General features: G+C 48.9%; 2 protein-coding genes across 2 annotated transcripts; one reads left to right on the top strand and one right to left on the bottom strand.

Annotated features, from left to right (window-relative positions):
* Window positions 1-1,484: 1,484 nt before the first annotated feature.
* Window positions 1,485-4,858, bottom strand: LOC124689640 (cyclin-P4-1-like). The gene is made up of 2 exons (XM_047223137.1): window positions 4,482-4,858; window positions 1,485-1,821 (listed from the first exon to the last, which is right to left on the bottom strand). Exons 1-2 carry the CDS (start codon window positions 4,856-4,858, stop codon window positions 1,485-1,487), a joined length of 714 nt encoding a protein of 237 aa, XP_047079093.1.
* Window positions 4,859-9,201: 4,343 nt separating this feature from the next.
* Window positions 9,202-14,947, top strand: LOC124689639 (protein argonaute 2-like). The gene is made up of 3 exons (XM_047223136.1): window positions 9,202-9,769; window positions 11,937-13,011; window positions 13,537-14,947. The coding sequence occupies exons 1-3, from the start codon at window positions 9,202-9,204 to the stop codon at window positions 14,945-14,947; spliced, it is 3,054 nt and encodes a 1,017-aa protein (XP_047079092.1).
* The last annotated feature ends 5,038 nt before the right edge of the window (window positions 14,948-19,985 follow it).

Below are 19,985 nucleotides of genomic sequence, written 5' to 3'. Positions count from 1 at the left end.
GCTTTCGTTCCAACCTCGAGCTGGGGCCCATCTCATAGCAAATATCTGTATACTCCTATTATTTCACATTCTAAGAAGTTGGATATATTTAAAAATCCGAGATCACTCATGCTCATGAGTCATGATAATTTAATTTTAAAATTTGAATAACTTTGAAAAAAATTGAGATCACTCAAGCTCATGATAATGTACACCATGACCGGGTTCTAAAATGCCAATGTTTTTTTCTTGCAGAAATTGCTCAATATGGATTGTTTCATTTGGGCCTTCGGAGAGGGTAGGCAAAGAGAGAATGTGAGTGTTCATCTGGAACATGAGCTCGTTTGGAGCATTCAATGATGGCGAGGAACACCAATACTACTAAACTAGCATTCTCTCGAGAAAAAAGAAACTCTTTCCGGTCCATTATAAGTATTGGATTTTAGTTTAAATCAAATTAAATTTGAATTAAACCTCTTACACTTACTAGAGATCGGTGGGAGCATGAAGTTATCTGAAAATGAGTGATACTACTCTACTTCTATAATCAAAAAATATAGAGTATATTTTTTTTATATTGGGAAGGACATGAATCGGTATATTGATCCTAGCTTTAGATCGGACTAGTTGCTCTCGTGCAATTTTTTTAGGAACGATTCATCTAAATCATACTGATTATTTTGAGTAACTATTTTAGAAATGGATTTTGGTTGTTTTCAATGCTACCAAAACCTTCTCCATTCATCTGAACTTCCCCGTTTACGAGAAACAAACACAGTTGAATAGAAAAAAAAAATTGCCAACTCACAAAATTTGCTTCCGTGGCACCGGAAACATTTGTATACAATTTTTTTGACCCCAATCAGGTTGGTTGGGGTTTCTTATCGAGCATACCGCACTATATTTGCATTTAAATTTATGTAGCAAATAAAATTCCGTTTGCAACATAACTGAAATTGAGCCGAAGGAGCCTGTGTGGCACATGCCAATGTGGCACGGGCCCACAGGGAGCAATACATGTAGTTTTCATCATTAATAAAAACATCAAAAGCAATATTAAAAAACATCAAAAGATTTCATATAGAAAACTTTTACCCGAATGATATAAATGCATTAGCATATTGATAGCTGCATCATTGCTACCACATGTGAATCCAACCCATTTGTCAGGGTTGAGCATGACTAACTTCGTTTGGGCTTGTTCCTATTTTTCATTTGTAGATGGCATATGGGTTGGGCCAAATCTTAGGATGGGTTGGGCTCCACTCTTTCACCATATTGGCTCTGCTTATATCTAACCAATTACAATGGACTAATTATGCACGGACACCTAGTGCCCATTATTCAACAACGAAGAAGTTAGGATTGATGGTGCACCTCACCGAAAAACTACCAAAACAAAGAGAGAAAAAGAAGGAACGAAAGAATCACAAGAATCACTCAAGTCTCGAGCGATGCACATTTTTGCAATGCCCTCCACGTTGGCATCTCAAGTAGGTTCCGTGTTATTGGGTGATCTCGGCCACCGATAACCGAGCAACCGTGAAGGTAGTTATGCCCGCCACAACCGCGACATCGACCTTCCCCTGCTCTTGCCGCCGGCTCTCTTCTTCCTCCGGCGAGATCATTAACGGTTGCGTTGGGGACAATGAGGGCGTCGGCGACAACGGAGGTGTCGTGGTCGTAGTCAGCTGCCCCTCTAGCGTGCCGCAATAAGAGGCGAACTCGTCCGGTGTGACATTGAGGCGGAAGCGCAGCGCGAAGAGGAACTCTAGCTCCAGCCCGTTCATCTCCGACACCTCCACCCCGCCCACCCGTGCGAAGTAGGCATTGTTGTAGTGTCTGCTCATATACAAAAATCACCGTTAGTTCATATACTACTATCATATTTGTTTTGTAAGCATTTTTCTATTAAAATACAAGAAAACATCCTACTAAAAAATTCCGCAGGAAGAGTAATTGTCACATTTTAAAATTAAAATTATTCGCATATCCGACAATGTCATCAAATTTGAAAAGTATGGATTACGACATGGTACCAAAGCAAAGAAAACGTAAGTAACATGGAACTACGCATGATTGGTTGTGAAGTGCACAAGGTTTTTAATTAAGGTGCGGGTAGTGGTGTTTGGTACTCTGTGATTTCTAGTTAGGTGAGCAATCGATCGAGTTCATCATGTGGGAGGGCAACACCTGAGCGACCCAGCTGGACCGACGGACGCCCCCCAACCGGCCGATGATCGACCGTGCACCTACCGGTGGTCCATTCATTTGTTCGGAGCACATAACAATACAAAACAATCCTGTACAATATTGCCATTGTTTTTTTTTTTTTTTTTGAAACGGAGGCAAAAGTTTTGCCTCATCCATTAATTAAGAAGAAAATGCCCAATTTTTAGGAGAAAATCGGGCGAAAACCAACAACACACACTGAGCACCCCGGCCAACCTGGCTACCCACACAAAGCACACACGCCATCGAGAAGAAAGCCATCGTTGAGGATGCCATCGAGCGTCATCGTCGTCACTCCTCCACGAGCCAGCGATTCCGACTTCACCTTAGACGACCACCACCGAGACCTTCGCCGCAAATGACATCGAAGCCCAAGTGAGCCTATGCCAAACAATCGACCCCCAAGCACATCGAGGAGGAGGCAGCTCCGACTCCAACTGTGACCTTCATAGGAGAGTTGCACGCCTTGCACCGACGCAAGCACCAATCAAGTGGCATCGTCGCCACAAGTCGCCTCGCGGCTCCGACTTCACCATCATGGCGAGGGTGACGAAGGACATACCGCAACTCCGATCCGCTCACCATTGTCATCGTTGCCACGCAGCCCACGACGCCAACACCAACCATCTTCCACGGGTCCCTCCGATCTAAGCAGCTCCAAATCGATGCCCTCAAGAGGGAAGACGACGCAGGAGTGCCGCCATCGACCGATCACGTCGGATCTAGGGATTACCCCGGAGCATTCCCAGACAGGATGACAAACAGCACCTCGGCGATGCCTTCAAGAAGGGAGCGGCGCCCGAAGCCGTCGCCATCGCCGGCCTCGGCCAGCTGCCGGCCGGCCAGCCACCGAGGACAAGGCATTAGCCCGGATCATGTCGCGCCATCCTGCATCGTGCTCAAGGCCGGACATCCTCCATCCATCAACCCCCCGTCTTCACCACGGCCGCCACATCCATCCCGGCGCTGGGCAGCACCGCCGGCCGACCAACGCGCGCGGCCAGAGCAGCAACGCGCCCCTTGCGGCTCGGAGGCAGCACCTCGACGTCGCGAGGCCGTCCACCGTGCCCCAGACACGGCGCCCTGCCGTCGCGCCCGCCCTCAGCTGCACAGCCGCGCCGCCCCTAGCAGCCCAGATCGGGCCCGGATGGCCCGCTCCGCCCGCCGGCCCCTTCAGCTGATGCTCGTGTCACTCTGCTTTGCTAGTACATTGCGTCGGCTGTTGAAGACAATGAGTTGTTTAGCTTGGAGAACTTGCTGGCCGAATATATCCATGGCATCGACCACGCACCTACCACTACTGATCTACTAGGAGTAGTATAGTGATGAGGAGGTTGCTAACCTGCTGTCCAGCTCGGCTGCCTAGCCAGAATGCAGGCCGTGCGATCCACGTATTCCGGGTGCACAGTGAGTCAGACCACACAGGCAGGCAGATAGACGTGCCACGTCGGACTTGGGAACAGCCCCACGTGTCAGGATGCGACATTAATGGCGATTGAGTCGCCTCTGCCGACACACCCTCTGCTCTAGCTCTACACCGACAGCCCGGCCCGGTATCCTAAGAGCAAGTTTAATAGTATAGCCAGCTGCTGGCTATAAGCCATATGCCATGTCATTTGTAGCTAACATACAGCCAACATGTATAATAGTGAGCTATAATCATGTACTACTTTATCAATGTATGGTCCACATTTCACTCTCACAAAGTGCTTAGGAGCGCGTCTTGAAGTGCTGCTTTGCGTGAGAGCTCACTCCTCTTCTCTCTCCTCCTCTCTCTCCTCCAACTAAGCATGAATATATTATTTTAACTCTTATAGCCAGCTGACTAGGACTTATTATACTTGCTCTAATCAACAGCTTCTAAAAATTCGATTCGTTCGGTCTGATGCTTCTAAATTTCATCAGCTGAGGAACGTACGGCGCTGCAGCACTCAGCCACGCTTGATTGATGCCAGTGCCTAGTAGCATGCTAATGCGCGACGAAAATGTTGATTAGTGCAGACACAATGCAAATGGATCCATCCTAGATTCCTAGCTAATTGACGCGCGCGGGTGATCGATGCAGGCAGGTGCGTGCTCAGTGAGCAGCAGATGGAATCCGCGGGCAGGGCGGTCAACTCTGCCGCGCGCGCGCATGTGCTCTACTCCGATTCCCGAATTGTTAATCGCTCCAAACTGCTAGCTCGCGCTCGCTCGGGGCGCCAAGGCGCCAAGGCTGAGACTGAATTCAGGCGCGCCGGAGCTGGCGAGAGATGGAAGAAGCTACTCACATGTCGTCCATGAACTTGGCGGCGACCATGACGCTGGTGATGAGCAGGCGGTGCACGCTGTACGAGTCCACCGCCACCACGCCCTCCCCCTCCTCGCCATCCGCCGGCGCGGCGAGGCGGTCGAGGTAGGCGTAGGCGACCACGAAGCACGCGGGGCTGCACCCGGCGTACCGGTATATCCGCTCCGCGTACCGCCGCACGCCGATCTCCGGCTTCCTCCCGCCGGGGCTCCGGAACGCCGCCGCCGAAGCCGACCCGTCCGCGTCGCCGCGCGTGGCGGCGCGCTCCAGCAGGCCCGCCAGCACCGCCACCACCTTGGGCGGCGCGGACGCGCGCTTGCTGCCGCTGCTGCGAGCCCTACTCATCCTCCTCTCCATGGATGTGGCTGGTGGGCTGTTGCGTGGGGCGGAGGCAAGGTGGGTGGGGGACCGGCCGGGACGCCGGGTGGGAGACGAGACGAGACGAGACCAGTGTGCTTGCTTGGCTGATTGCGCTCCGCTTGGTCTGAGCTTATATACAGTACGCTTTTCCCGGCAGATGTTCGAGCGAGCTATCCTTGTTTGGTGAGCGAGAAGGGGGAAGCAGGGGACAAGCGTGTCCTAAACGGACTCCATTGGAAGCAAAAACAGGGTAAACTTAAGCCAGCGAAGACCTACTTTGACCGAACTTGGAGTCAAAAACAGGGTAAACGGTATAGAAGATTTTTTTATGGAGATTGAACAAAAATGGAAAATTTTCTGTTCGATCGACACATCATATCGAGTGGGAATCTCAGTTTAGAAATAACATGATTACATGAGAAGGAGGGATGGGTCTGCTTAATTCGGCTAGACCTAACCCAGTTTGGGATGAACTATGGAAGTGCAAACTAGCTACTAGCTAAGATAAAGCTTTTTTGCTTGGAAAAGTTTGCTTGCAATTGTAGATGTAGCGGAGCTACAGGGGCTGTAAGAGCATCTCCAGCCGCGTCCCCCAAAGCGTCTCCAAAGGGATTTGGGGCGCGCCGGACAGAAAATGCGTTCCAGCCGCGTCCCCCAAAGCCCATTTTTATCCGGCGCGCCCCCATTCGGTGTCCGGCGCCCCGAGCCCGTCCCCGTCCCACAGGGGACGCACCGGGGACGCCGGACACAGCAACGAGACGGGGAGTGGCGGGGCCGACTCGTCGGCGGCACAATAAATTTTTAACCTAACCGTCGCCTACCTCGCGACGAAAGTTATTGGCGGTGCGCGGTTCCGCAGACGACGCGACGACGGTGCGGTTCCGCGGCGACGCGGCGACGCGTCCCGTCGCGCCTAGCTGCGCGTGCCGGCGTTAATACGCGCCACCGCTCCCCGCCTCCCTCCGGCCTATAAAAGGGCCGCCTCTCATCGTCCCTCTCACACACAAACCCTAGCGCCTCTCTCCCAAACCCTAGCCGCCACCATCTCAACAAGACTCGACGCTATGTCCCGGTAGAGGCGGAGGCCGACCTCGCGGCCGTGGTCGTGGTCGTGGTCGTGGCCGCGGCGAGCTGAGCGCTCGCCGTCGCCTTCCACGCCGCCGGCTTCATCATCGTCGGAGATGCACGTGGAGCCGGACGTGCGGTTCGAGTTCGTCCTCGTCCTCGAGGGCGACCCGCGCGGCATCCGGAGGGCTGCCGGACTCCTTCGCCGACTACGTCGCCGGCGACGATCGCTCGCGCACGATGCATCCGCGGGAGGCTGCGTGCGGCCTACTACCGGTGGATCGTCGACGTGATCTACGACGCGCGCGGCAAGATGTACCTCAACATCGGCTGGGAGAAGTTCGCGCGGCACCACGGCCTCCAAGCCGGCTTCATCCTCCTGTTCTCCTACTTCGGCGACAGGGACATGAGCGTCAAGGTCTTCGACGAGACGCGGTGCCGCCGGGACTACCGAGGCGACATCACCGACGAGGAGGACGGCCGAGTGTTCTTTCTTCGCAGCGAACACGTGCACGGAGGTTTCTGCCTGTTCGCCTCATCGGTAGAACCAACAAGGGCACCATCCTCCCGCTGGATTTTCCGGTTTAGGTGACTCGGGTGTGCCCTCGAGTGTTCTTTCTTAGCCGCGAACACAGGAAACCTTCGATGCACGGCCTAGTTAGGTTTAGTTTCTTTGCAAAATTTTATATTTGTGTCCACGACGGTTCAAACTCTGTATTAGTTTGTGGAAAACCACGTTCCCAATTATGTTTTCGTGTAAACCACGTTCCAAATTATGTATTAGTTTGTGGAAATTGAAATAAAAAAGTCAAAAAAAAATATTTAAATGTTTGGGGCCGGTGTTTGGGGGACGCGGCTGGGAAGCGACGTCCCCCAAAGGCGGCACGAACAAAACACATCCCCCAAACGCTCAATCCGGCGCGGTTTGGGGGACGGTTTGGGGGACGCGGCTGGAGATGCTCTAATACGTGATAACAATGGTCAGCGACAAATTACAATGTTGTAGACTATGCTTATGATGCAAAAACTACTGACTCGTTGTAATAAGATAATTATTCAGTCGACCTGTGAGGTTATCGTAATTTTAAAGAATGGAGGATTCACGACATCATCAGCTGCTTTGCTTATCGAGGGCATCTGTATACATGCTACCTCTTTTTCTAGAGTTGAGTTTTTTTTTCTTGAGGAGTCTAATAGTGTAGCTCATAGTTTACTATACTAACATGGTAATTAAATAACACTTAAATCATTAATTAACAGAGAGATAATAAAACTCGGTGGCTACCCGCTGGAGCCGAAAGCATGTCTCTGTGGCATTGATGAACTAGGGCTGCGTCGGCAATAGGTTCCCTCACTTGTGTAGATTTTCGGCCCAATTTTCTCCATAAACAGGGCTACTAGCATGATCCTTTTTACTCGCCTTAGAGCATCTCTAACAGATGTCCTAGTCCAGAGACCAACAGTCTGTAGGGCATTAGAGAGCAAAAAAAAAACAGTCTCCAATAGGTGCCCTAAAATAAGGCTGCCCCAAATTTTGCTCCTATCCGCCCCGTATTTGGGGCAGAGGGGTCCGCGCACGGACCACTGCTATATCCAGAAAATATCGCACGGGAGGGCCAACCGCTACTCCCATCCCATCCCCGCGCCGTGCCGCCTCCTCGCTCGTTTCGCCTCCCGTCGGCGACCTCCTCGCCATGGACGGCGACAGGGCTACTCCGCCGACCTTCTACACCCCTCCGCCGACCTTCTACACCCCTCCGCCCGCCAATCCCCGCCCATCCCACCTTCGCCCAGCCACCTCCGCCACGTCCACCGTCGCGGGGAACCCTAAGGTGCCGCCGAGCCGGTGCCCCGCCTTCGCGCCTCTCCATCCAAACACCGGTGTCGATGATTCAACCGCAGCTGGAGGGAGCGTGAAAAGCACCGGCGGCAAGCGAGGGCCGACCACGTGAGGTGGCATGGGAGGTGGCTTTGGTGCCATGGGAGGCGGCTATGGAGGCATGGGTGGCGGTTTTGGTACCATGGGAGGGGCCATGGGTGGCATGGGTGGAGCCATGGGAGGTGCCATGGGAGGCATGGGTGGAGCCATGGGAGGTGCCATGGGCGGCATGGGTGGGTACATGGCACCACCTATGGGCAACATTGGACCTCCAATGGGCAACATGGGTGATGCTTCAACCACTACACGTCATGATGATGGAACCGCAGAGGAGATCCAAGTGAGCAATGCCGAGGATGCTAACAGTGGAAACGATTTATGAACTATGCTCTATTGTAGTTGGAACTAATTTGATGCTTTGAACTATGTCTTCGTGTTGAACTATGTGTCGTTTGTGTGAACCTATGATATGATTTGCACTATGGTATGCTTGAAGTTAATTCGTATGTGATGCAATGTTTTAATTCATATTTTAATTCATATACATGTGTTTTATCTCTCAATTATGCAATGTTTTTGCGGCACCGGTGCCCTAAAATAGGGCAGCTGTTGGAGACGAGTCAAAATCAGATGCCCTATAATAGGGCACCCGGTAAAGCCAAAATAGTTCAGGGCACCTAAAAGACAAAAACAAGTGCCCTAAACGTGTGTTTTTTTGCTGCCCAAAGATAGGGCATCTGGTAGATGCTCTTATCATCCTTGAGAGGTTACTCGAAAAAAGGACCGGCGTGTGCTTGATAGTCTCTTGAGTGTCGGATAACATGTTGTTGGTGACACAAAGCAACATAATGTGAGTTGAAGGTGAACATTGAGTAGCAACGAACTAAAATTAAGGTTATGCAAACATCAAGGATCGAGTACTACAATAAGCAAAGGAGTAATGCATAAATTTTGTATTCCATAGTACAGTAGCTTATAATAAAGAAAAAAGAGGAGAGCGAGCCAGCAACGACGCGTCCAGCTGGCGAGCTTCCTCCTTACGCTTTCCACTTTCCTCCCTCTCTTTTTTTCTAATCCGAATTTCTTATCTCCAGGCTTCACTTGACTCGACCGCTTTCCTCTTATACCCCTGCTGGCACCGTCGAAACTGGCATGAGCAATGGAGCATCTAGTAACGACCAGGGGCAAGAGCGTCATTTCACACCAAAACGGCGTGGCTGTTTTCAATTTTCGCCGGCGCGCCCCTCCCTCCTATATCTAGTGGGTCCCGCAAGGCCCGTTCCGTAACCGCCTCCGCCATTCGAAAGTTCTAGAAGCAAATCCCCCAAATCCCAAGCCCCTCTCGCCTGAGTCCACCCACATCGGCCGCTGCTCCGGCTGAGCTCCGCGGCGGAGAATGTCCGGCAGCGGAGGGGGACTTCCCGGCGGCGGGGGCGATGACCCCGACGGTCCCTGGTCTACCGTCGGGAAGAAGAAGAAGCCCAGCGGAGGTGGCCCTTCTGGCGGAGGCGGCGCCAATCGTGGCGGAGGCGGCATCGATCGCGGCGGAGATGACCCCTACGGCGGAGGCGGCTTCAATCGTGGCGGAGATGGCCAGTACGGCGGAGCCGGCTTCAATCGTGGCGGAGGTGGCCAATACGGCGGAGGCGGCTTCAATCGTGGCGGAGATGGCCAGTACGGCGGAGGCGGCTTCAATCGGGGCGGAGATGGCCAGTACGGCGGAGGCGGCTTCAATCGGGGCGGCAGGAGTGGCGGCGCACGCGGCTACAACGGCGGAGGACCCCACTACCCCGGCGGAGATGGCTCGCCAAGCAGAGTTCAGGGAGGAGGAGGCCGCGGTGCTGGCCGCGGGTACCAACACCAGGCGCAGGGACAGCCGCGTCACGACTACGTCCGCCCGCCGTACTCTCCGAGGAGGACCGCGTCCAGGGACATGGCGAGCCCGTCCTCGTCGGGGCCCGTTGGTAAGCACTGCTTCCCGATTTACTCCCGAGCGCTGTGAACTCATTCTGGGCATGCTTCGTTCCTCTGAAACGTTCGAAACACGAGCGGTGATCGGTATCAAGCCATCTAGGGTTTCGTCATGGTTAGTTAATTGCTAGAGCCTGCGCTGTTCGATTTCGCGTGTGCGCGCGCGCGGTTTGATCGAGGCGACGCGTTTCTGCAGGCGTTCGATGTTGCAGTAGCGCGCGCGGGCTGCTCACGTTGTGGAACCAAGTGCCTGCGGTTGCAATTTCTGTTGGCCGCGTGCTGATTCACAGTAGTGTTCGCATCGGTGTGATCTTGGATTGTTTTTCTTTTCAGATTGCTGTTCACGATTATGTAGTGCCTCGAGTTGCTTGAAGTTTGATATGCTTCGATCTGTTGTAGTATTTGGGATGCCCAAATGTGCTCCAGGTTTATGATAAGTTCCCTTTGCTGCATTCCCTGTATTAGAGTTGTTCTTGTTGCAGCTATTGGGAGGAAGATGCGGTGCTGACCTTGCGTAGATGCTAAATGAACTTTGAACTGTTATCAGTAAACTCTGTTCCAAAATTCTGAGACGAGAAATGGTTGTTGTTTGAGAGGACGCACATCATATGAGATAAAAGGAAATCCTGTCAGATAGCTAGCATTAGAGGAACCTTGTAGTTTGGTCTCTCACCTTGATGTAGTGCCACTGTACAATCGAGAATTTACATTGGGTTCGACTCCTCTTGGCGATCCGTCAAACATTGAAAGTTGGGGATTGTTATTAATCCTGTGCATATACTGACCTATGTTTGTCATGCTGCTTGCCATCACCTAAGGTTTAGAAACGGTTTAGAAACACATTTGAGGCTAGTATACCTCCTTATATTCCACTCTTCAGATCTGGGCCGTGACAGCCATCATACTAGTAAATTAGTGTAGTGCTTAATTGTTGCCTTGTTGTTTTTTACTGTTTCATGGTTTTGGAGAAGCTTGTCTATTGTAGGTTGACCAATTATTTGACTGCATCGCAATCTACCTCATGTTGCTGCACTGTCGAAATTAGTCACAATGGTTCTTTATTCGTATGAAACTGGGGGTGTGTGGTTCTTTATTCATTTGTTTTTTCTTTTTCTGACATACTTGTTATCTTGCATTTCCTGGTACAATTAGAATGTCATGTGTGAGTGGTCTTGTATTTTGCACGAGTGTTTCCTAAATATTTTTGGTGCAAGTAGCACAACTGTATTTTTGTGCTGGAGTCTAATTACCGGTTTCTGCGTTTTCTCTGGGTGACACCAAATATATTGTAAATTTGATGATGTATAGAGATCAGAAATTTGATTTATTCATATGGCATATCATGATCATCAAATGTAAAATTTGTAAATATCTCTGTCCATTATGTACAAATTTTAACTTTGTGCAGCATGCAATACTTTCTCATTGGAATTGTCCTGATATCAATATACTCAGACTATGAGTAGGTCATACCTGGTATGCATTTTTAAAGATAGCCAGTTTTCTCTTACTTAACAAAATAAATATTTCACATCCACTGTCTGAAAATGACTTCAAAGTTCAGATCTACTCTTTTGGTAAACCTTGTCCTTTTGGAGCCTCCCACTTTCTTATACCACCTGTGATGTCTTATTTTTTTTTGTTCCTGTCATCATCTTTCTCGTAGTTTACTTTTAGTTTCAGAACATCGTTTATGTACTATATCATTTATCAAGAAGACAAGAAAGCATCAGAGTTGTTACTAGTGAGTACCTGTACTCGATTCTTTTTGCGCTTCTCTTTGAAATGTGTTATTTGACAAGTAGGCTTGGCATGCATGGGTCAGTGGAAGTTGCTCCATGCTATGATTTGGAGTCAGCATGGAGAAGAAATATGGGTCTTTTGGGGGTCACCATTTGTATTAGTAAATGTACGAATTAAAATGAACTTCAGTGCAGGGGAATATTTACTATCTGAATTTGGAAAGGATGAGCGATTTCCTCTCCTCATAGCAAAATTTACTTCTGCATTTAAATTTGGGAAATTGTAGTGTCAATTCAAACCGTGAGGGAAACTGCATCTTTTGGTGATCCTCCATTCCCCCTCTCTAGTAGAATGCTATGTTATTGTTTTCCTTATGTAAACCTTCACTGATTCTAACTGCTCTTTGTTCCCCTCTAGGCCGAGCAGTTATCCCCAATGAAGTCAAACTTTTGGTGAACCACTTTAAAATCACATTTGAGGAATCAACTATCTTTCGGTATGAGATCAAGCTGGCTGAAGATTCTGAAAAGCTTGATGAAGATTCTTCTGGGGCTTCAGTCGTGAAGCTCTCCACGGCAGATCTGAAATGTGCAAAGGCTCAACTCTTTAAGATACTAAAGGATCCTCCACACCCATTGGCTGTTGCTTATGATGGAAAGGGTGATCTGTTCACCTTTACCAGACTGCCAGAGAGAGTATACACTGTGAAAGTCGGGTCACGGAACTATAATGCATCAGCAGAGCTTAAGCAGGAGCTGTCGTTAAGCCAGCTAGATCATCAGCCTGTGCCAGCAAATGTCCTGCGGTGCCTTGATGTCATTGTGCGCGAGGCCTCTAGCTTGGACAAGATTATCATTGGGCCAAGATTTTATATGCCAGAGTGGTCTGCAGGGAATGAGACTCCGCGTTATGCTATTACTACCAGTTCTCTCAAAGGGACCAAGCAGACGCTAAAACCCACCAAGCAAGGCATGGTCCAGTGTGTAGACTATTCAGCTATGGAATTTTGCCAACCTGAAACCAGTGTTCTGAATCTAGTGAAGGACTTGCTGAACCGCATTGATGTCAGGGAGCCCTTTGCAGATCTAACCGAGAAAGGGCGGAAATATTTGGAGGGCCAGCTTAAAGGCCTCTGTGTTACCTTGAGTTACCAGAAGTCCTCTGTAGGCCGGAAGTACAAGGTTCAAGGCTTGACAGATGAGCGTGCTGAACAGATGACCTTCTTCGATTTCGACGAAGACAAGAGTAGTGAGATTTGGAGCCTTTCTGATTATTATCTGAAGAAGCATGGGAAGGTGATTAGGCATAACAAGCTTCCATGCTTGGTTCTGAACAAGAATCCAGAAAGACCGAATTATGTCCCCATTGAGTTGTGTAATCTTCATGGATGGCAGAAGTATCCCAAGGATCCCAACCAGAAACCACAAAAGCCAGTCTCTGCATCTAAACGGAAAGAGGAGATTCTGCGGATGGTAAAAGCTGGGCCCTGCAGGTAACTGTTTTGAGTTTGGGTGTCATTCTACTATTCGCAAAAGCCTGACCGTCCATTCTTTACTTTCGTTAGTTGGAAGCTTATTTTATCAACATGGTTATTAGTTGCTGCTGGAAAAGTGAATCCATTGCAATTTAATTTGCTAGAAGTTCTAATGCAATAGTTTTCCTTATACGTCTATAATAAAAGTCGAAACTTGTGCTAACATATGCTAATTAAAGAGGAAGTGTGGCTATGTTAGTGGTATATTTTTCAATTCACTGCTCCCTTGTGTAAGTTTTGTTGAAGCTACATTTAGTATTTTCTGGAATTTTGTTTCTTTGGACCGAGGTGATATTTGTCTTTATTTCAAGAAAGGATCTGATGCATATTTTTCCCTCCATCCCATAATATAAGACGTTATTACAACCAGTATGCTCATATATTGGTTTTAATAACATATGATATTATGGGACAGATGGAGTAGAGAATTAGCAAGATGAACTCATTTTTATTAGCAGCTACTAAGTATCATTTTACTAACAGAGGTAACCGAGGCAAGCAGTTCAACATTACACTGGTGAAAGAAATGACAGAAGTCATGGGCAAGGTCCTTCCTGCCCCCATGCTAAAACTCGGCGACTCCTCCAAATTCAGAATTGGCTCCCCTAACTGCCAGTGGAACCTTCGTGGTCGCACAATATCTGAAGGCAAGAGACTCCGGAACTGGGGCATTTTGGATTTCAGCGCTCAAGAATCGCGCCCCAGGAAGGAAGCGCTTGATGTGAAAATGTTCACTAGCTACATCGTCAGCAAGTGCTGTGAACTTGGCATTGAGATGCATGAGGAACCATGCTTTAAGCTTCCATCAAAAATGTCAGTGCTATCAGATCCAAGCCAACTGTTGGAGGAGCTCAGGCAAGCAGAACAGGCTGATGAGCTGCAGCTCCTCTTCTGCCCGATGTCCGAGCAGCATCCTGGTTACAAGACACTGAAACTGATCTGCGAGACGCAGCTGGGGATCAAGACCCAGTGCTTGTTGAGCCACCACGCAAACAAACACCAGGACCAGTACATGTCAAACCTTGCTCTGAAGATCAACAGCAAGCTCGGTGGAAGCAACGTTCAGCTCTCTGACAAGTTCCCACGGGTGGCTGGCACGCCTTTTATGTTCATCGGCGCGGATGTGAACCATCCATCCCCAGGAGACAAAGAGAGTGAGTCCATAGCAGCTGTTGTCGCCTCCATGGACGCTAGCGCCAGCAAGTATGTGTCGAGAATCCGTGCACAGAAACAGGGCTGTGAGATGATCGCGGAGCTTGATGTAATGTGTGGTGAGCTCATTGAAGTCTTCAAGAACAGGAACAACGGCGTCAAGCCAGAGAAGATCATTTACTTCCGCGATGGTGTGAGCGACGAGCAGTTGAATATGGTCCCCCAGAAAGAAGTGGATCCCATGAGGAAAAAGTTCGAGCAGGACGGCTACTTGCCGACGATTACAGTGATCGTGGCCAAGAAGCGGCACAGCACACGGCTGTTCCCGTTCCCCAGCACACACAAGGAGCAACAGACGAATAGCGGCAACGTGCTCCCTGGAACGGTTGTCGATGCCGAGGTGGTCGACAAGCCGGATGAGGACTTCTTCCTCTGCAGCCACGAGGGGCTGCATGGGACGAGCCGGCCGACCCACTACTACATGCTGTGGAACGAGCACGGCTTTCAGCCTGTCGACATGCAGAAGCTTGTCTACAGCCTCTGCTTCATGTTCGCTCGCTGCACCAAGCCGGTGTCGCTGACGACGCCCGTAAAGTATGCCGACCTCGCGGCCTACCGCGGCAGGGACTACTACATGGCGTCCCAGGCCCAGAAGGCTGGGCCATCGTCCTCGGCCTCTGTGAATGCTTCTGTGTTACCGGAGATGCACGCGGCTGTCAGGGACAGCATGTTCTTCATCTGATGGCGCCGTGGAGCTTGGTAAGCTTCAACTCCGCGCACCGCTTCTTGTTCTAACTGCATACAAGTGTTGCAGCCTTTGTCACCTCTCTTACAGCCTGTTATCTGTGTAAATTCTCATCAAATTGGCTCTTACAAACTCGTTCTGCCTAAACACTCTTGTGCACAGTTGACGAGATACTGCTGCTTGTTACTGTAATCAACAAAAGAATTAGTTCCAGTATTCATTCTTTTTCTGTTTTGGCATACTTCACAGTTACAAACTCGTTCTGGTAAAACACCCTTTTGTACTTTCTGTTACTGGAGTAGTGCTGCTTGGTACTGGTTGCTGTAAATCAACAAAAGAACTAGTTCCAGTATTCCTTCTTTTCTGTTTTGTCATACTTCACATTTACAAACTCGTTCTGGTGAATCACCCTTTTGTACAGTCTGTTACTGGAGGTACTGCTGCTTGTTACTGGTTACTGTAAATCAACAAAGAACTAGGTCCAGTCTTGTTTTCTTTTTGATTTTTCACACTCCCTCCTTTTCAAAAAAAAGGTGCTCAAAGTTGAGCAGCTTTATTTTGAATCGGAGGGAGTACTTGACATTCGAGCAAATGTAATGAGGGCACATGTGAGATTTCCAAAATGTTGGAGAGTTGGGAGTCTTGGGAAAGGATATAAAGATTTCTTATGAAAAAAATAGTACCCACATAGGTGGGTATATATTTGAATATAGTACTACATGGAAACATTATTGCCAATAGATGAAGAAATTATTACCAAGCTATATAAATAAACAAATTTGCAAAATCCACAGAAGACTAGTGTGTTAACTAATTTGTTGCGTATAAACACTCAATGGCTCGGTCGTCTCCACGTAGGCAAATGTCCCACTTGGATAGTAAGCGTAGCCGAATATTTTGTTGGTGACCTTGTGATGTTGGTGAGGTTTAACCCGCAGCACGCCACTAGACAGAGATGGGCTTTTTTTGCGCGTGTAGTGCGCATACAAGGAATTCTCTTGCGTGAGCACATAGTTGCCGTAGACGAAGTGTGGGTGCGGGATCTGTTGTTGGCGGAGGGTGTACCAGCGGCTCCACCGCCGTCTCTTGTCCAGAACCCACACCACAGTCGTCAGTAAAACGTCTCCCTGGCCGACGACGATGCCCAGCCGCCCGTGCACTGCCGTAAGGGGGTAGTAAGAAGCCCTTTTTGGTCTCGGCGGCAGCCGGAAGGAGGTGACGCGCTCCTGCTCCAGGTCAAATGATACCACCCTCGCTGCGGAGCCATCCGTTGTCCAGTATGTCGTGCCGTCAACGCTGATGACACCGGCGAGCAGGTGGCACATCGCATCAGGACTGGCCGGGACCTCCCGCCACGACGCCTCCCCCAGCGTGAGCACTTGCACGGAGTCGAACTTGCAGCGATCGCGGAAGCTGCTGGGGACATGCACCACCTTGTACTTGCCGGAAATCGGGTGGTACGCAAAGGTGTAGGCCCGGTTCCAGTGCCGATAAACCCACCAGTTCGAGTCGTCCAACAGGCTGTCGCACGGCAGCGGCAGCGGCGGGACAGGCAGGGCCTCGCCGGTGGCCGGGTTCACCAGGGTGATAGCGCCACCAGGCCGCTTCGTGTTGTCGCACAGGCACAGCAGGCCGTTGCACGTAGCCACCGGCTGCGGGCCGCTGTAAGTGCGGCGGTATCCGGAGTCCGGCCGCCTCCAAAGCTCAGTGCAGCTCCCCGTCGACGACGGCGACAGGTCGTCCACCACATATGCGACCGAGTGTTCGGCGTTCCAGAGGAGGGCTTTGGCGCGGCTCCGCATCTCCGTGGTGCGCTCATCCACGGCGTCGCGCCAGTGCCGGCACACCAGGCGGGACCGGCGCCGGGAGCTCGGCGGAAGACGCTGGAGGATCTCCACCAGGACGTCCGTCGGGAACTCCCAGCATCCTTCTTCCTCGTCCATGGCCTTCTTTCCTTTTCCTTCTCTAGCGCCCGGTATATGCCCACCACTCGGTTTCGCTTCGCTTTAACAAGACTCCAAGTTTGTTCCGTAGTTCATGATGAATCCGGACACAATCCCTGTTCCAGAGGCGGAAGCGATCCTGCTTCCCACTACCTTGCATGATGAAGTTCAGAATACGACTTCGATTATAGTTCAGTTCAAAGTACTGTTAAACATGTAAGCTATTGCAGGTTCGTACACACGGACTACATGCTGACAGCAATCGGCACTAAGCAGAACACTCTTTCTTTCTTTTTTGAAAAACAAAACACAAGTTTGAATGCATTATATTAATAGAAAGAGTGGTAGAGTGTGTATGCGTGCATTCGCCTGGGTGAGTGTATGTACGTATTTGTAATCGTCCGTATATGTACTTTGTTAAATTATGTGCTCAGTATAATCGGTGAATATAGCGGTCATGCATCTTTGAAAAGTAGCTGGTGCATTGCACAATCCAAAAGGCATCCTACGACCACCTCTCCCTGCAATGCCCCTTCGCCATTGCTATCTGGACAGGCGTGCTCCAGCATGCGAGGATCGACATCCTGCCACCAGTGTCGGACTCAACCCTCACCTCCTGGTGGCCGACGACGGTGGAGCGCTTGCCTAGCGCCGCCTCCAAGACTGCGAACTCCGCCATCATGCTCACCCTTCGATCCATTTGGCTAGAGAGGAATGCTCGGGTGTTTGAGGGCGTCTATACCACCGCGCCTAGGGTGCTAGCCTTGATATATGCGGAGTGGGACATGTGGATCTCTTGTAGACGTGGGAGAGGGCGAGGAATAACTTGAGAGGTTTACGGCGCCATTAGGGTGTCCGTGTGGTGGTTGCCCTCCCATGCCAAAGGCAGGGTTGTAACAACTTTTCTTCTCCTATTTGCTTAATGAAATGACGCGCAGATCTCCTGCGGGTTCTCGAAAAAAAAGGGCAAGTGAAAGTTATTTTCAATTGATTTTTCGGATGAACAACTATTTAGGACAACCTAGAATATCCATCAAGATAACAAAATACGAATGTCTAGCAAGCATTTCCAAAGTTTGATCTATAAAGGGCAATAGGTAATGATCTTTCCTAGTCTCCTTATTCAATTTCCTAAAATCAATGCACATCATACAACAGTTCTAGTTGGGACCATTTCATTGTGTTTATTTGGTACAACGATAAATTCTCCTTTCTTAGAGACACAATGATCAGAACTCATCCAGTCACTTTCTTTAACATGATAAATGATATCTGCGTCGAGGAGGCGGATGATTTCTTTTCTTACCACTTCCTTCATTCTAGCCTTAAGTGTCCTCTGAAAATCATCAACTGGTTGGGCTCCGTCTTCCATGAATATTCAATGAGTGGCTATCGAGGGACTGATCCCCTTCAAGTCATTCAAAGATTACCCAAAAACCTTACAGTGTATTTTAAGCACCATCATTAAGTTCTTTCTCCTTTTTTGAAAGGTTAGTAGTCACAATAACATGATATCTATTTGTTTCATCTACAAAGCTATATTTTAAATCTGGAGGAAGATGTTTCAGTTGTAGTGGTGGTAAATCTCCATCTCCCTTTCTTTCAGGTACTTCACATTTCTCATAGGTTAAGTTATCAGTTATAGGGAGAGATTTCAAACATTTCTCAATATCATCTTTATCTAATCCTATCATAGTATTGGAGTATCATAAATTATTGCAGAAAGATTAGCCATATTAACTTCCTCCTCAAATTCTTCCTCTTCAATATCTTCAATAATTGGTTTATGAGTAAACTTCGAGAAATGGGAACTCACCACTTCGTTCCCAAACTTAAGAGAAATAGTTTCCTTCCTACAATCAATATTAGCTCCTGGAGTGTTTAAGAAAGTTATTCCAAAATTGATTGAACAATGAAAATTAATTGGCATATCAATGACAACAAAATCAATGGTATAAGTCTAATGTTCTATTGTAATAGGTACATTTTTTATTAATCCCATAGGAACTCGGAGAGACTTATCAGCTAGCATTATTTTCATGTTTGTGTCTTCTAATTGTGAATGTTTAAGTTCATCTTGGATACCAAAATAAAATATATAGGGAATAACATTAACAGCCCAATATCACAGAGGATAATAAGAGGATCCACCAAAAGTGCAGGGTAAAACAGGTTTGCCCACATTCTTTGCTTTAACCATAGCTTCTACGAGTTGTGAGGCTTCGGAATCGAGCTCAACTATGTTGCAGTGTGCATGCATAGCTAAAATAACTTCCTTAGTTACCTCACCTTCCTCATTTGCAACTTCATAAGTAGGTTCCCCGTTACTAAACTTTACCTCCGATGATCTTACCTCTTTTACCTCTTCTTCTTTTTTGTTCTGCAAGGAGTTGAGATCTAATGTGCCTTGCCGCTGGCATTGGGAAAGGGAGCGGCTCATTGTAAGGCATCCTTTCAATGGGTGCCACTTTGGGTACTTGATGTCTACGGGAGCTTCTATTCTTGTAGACAGTGTTGGGCCTCCAAGAGCAGAGGTTTGTAGAACAGCAGCAAGTTTCCCTTAAGTGGATCACCCAAGGTTTATCGAACTCAGGGAGGAAGAGGTCAAAGATATCCCTCTCATGCAACCCTGCAACCACAAAGCAAGAAGTCTCTTGTGTCCCCAACACACCTAATAGGTGTACTAGTTCGGCGAAGAGATAGTGAAATACAAGTGGTATGAATGAATATGAGCAGTAGTATGGCGCCGAGAAAAGTGCTTGCTGGCGTGCGATTGATGGTAGTAATATTGCGGGAAGTAAACATGCAGTAGTAACGCAGCAGTAGTAACGCAGATAAAACGATAAACAAGCAGCGATAGCGATATTTAGGAACAAGGCCTAGGGAATAGACTTTCACTAGTGGACACTCTCAACTTTGATCACATAACAGAATAGATAAATGCATACTCTACACTCTCTTGTTGGATGATGAACACATTGCGTAGGATTACACGAACCCTCAATGCCGGAGTTAACAAGCTCCACAATTAAATGTTCATATTTAAGTAACCTTAGAGTGTAAGATAGATCAATACGACTAAACCAAGTACT

The sequence above is a fragment of the Lolium rigidum genome, chromosome 2, assembly GCF_022539505.1.
Source record: "Lolium rigidum isolate FL_2022 chromosome 2, APGP_CSIRO_Lrig_0.1, whole genome shotgun sequence".
NCBI lineage: Eukaryota > Viridiplantae > Streptophyta > Magnoliopsida > Poales > Poaceae > Lolium > Lolium rigidum.
This window is presented reverse-complemented; position numbering and strand designations above follow the sequence as displayed.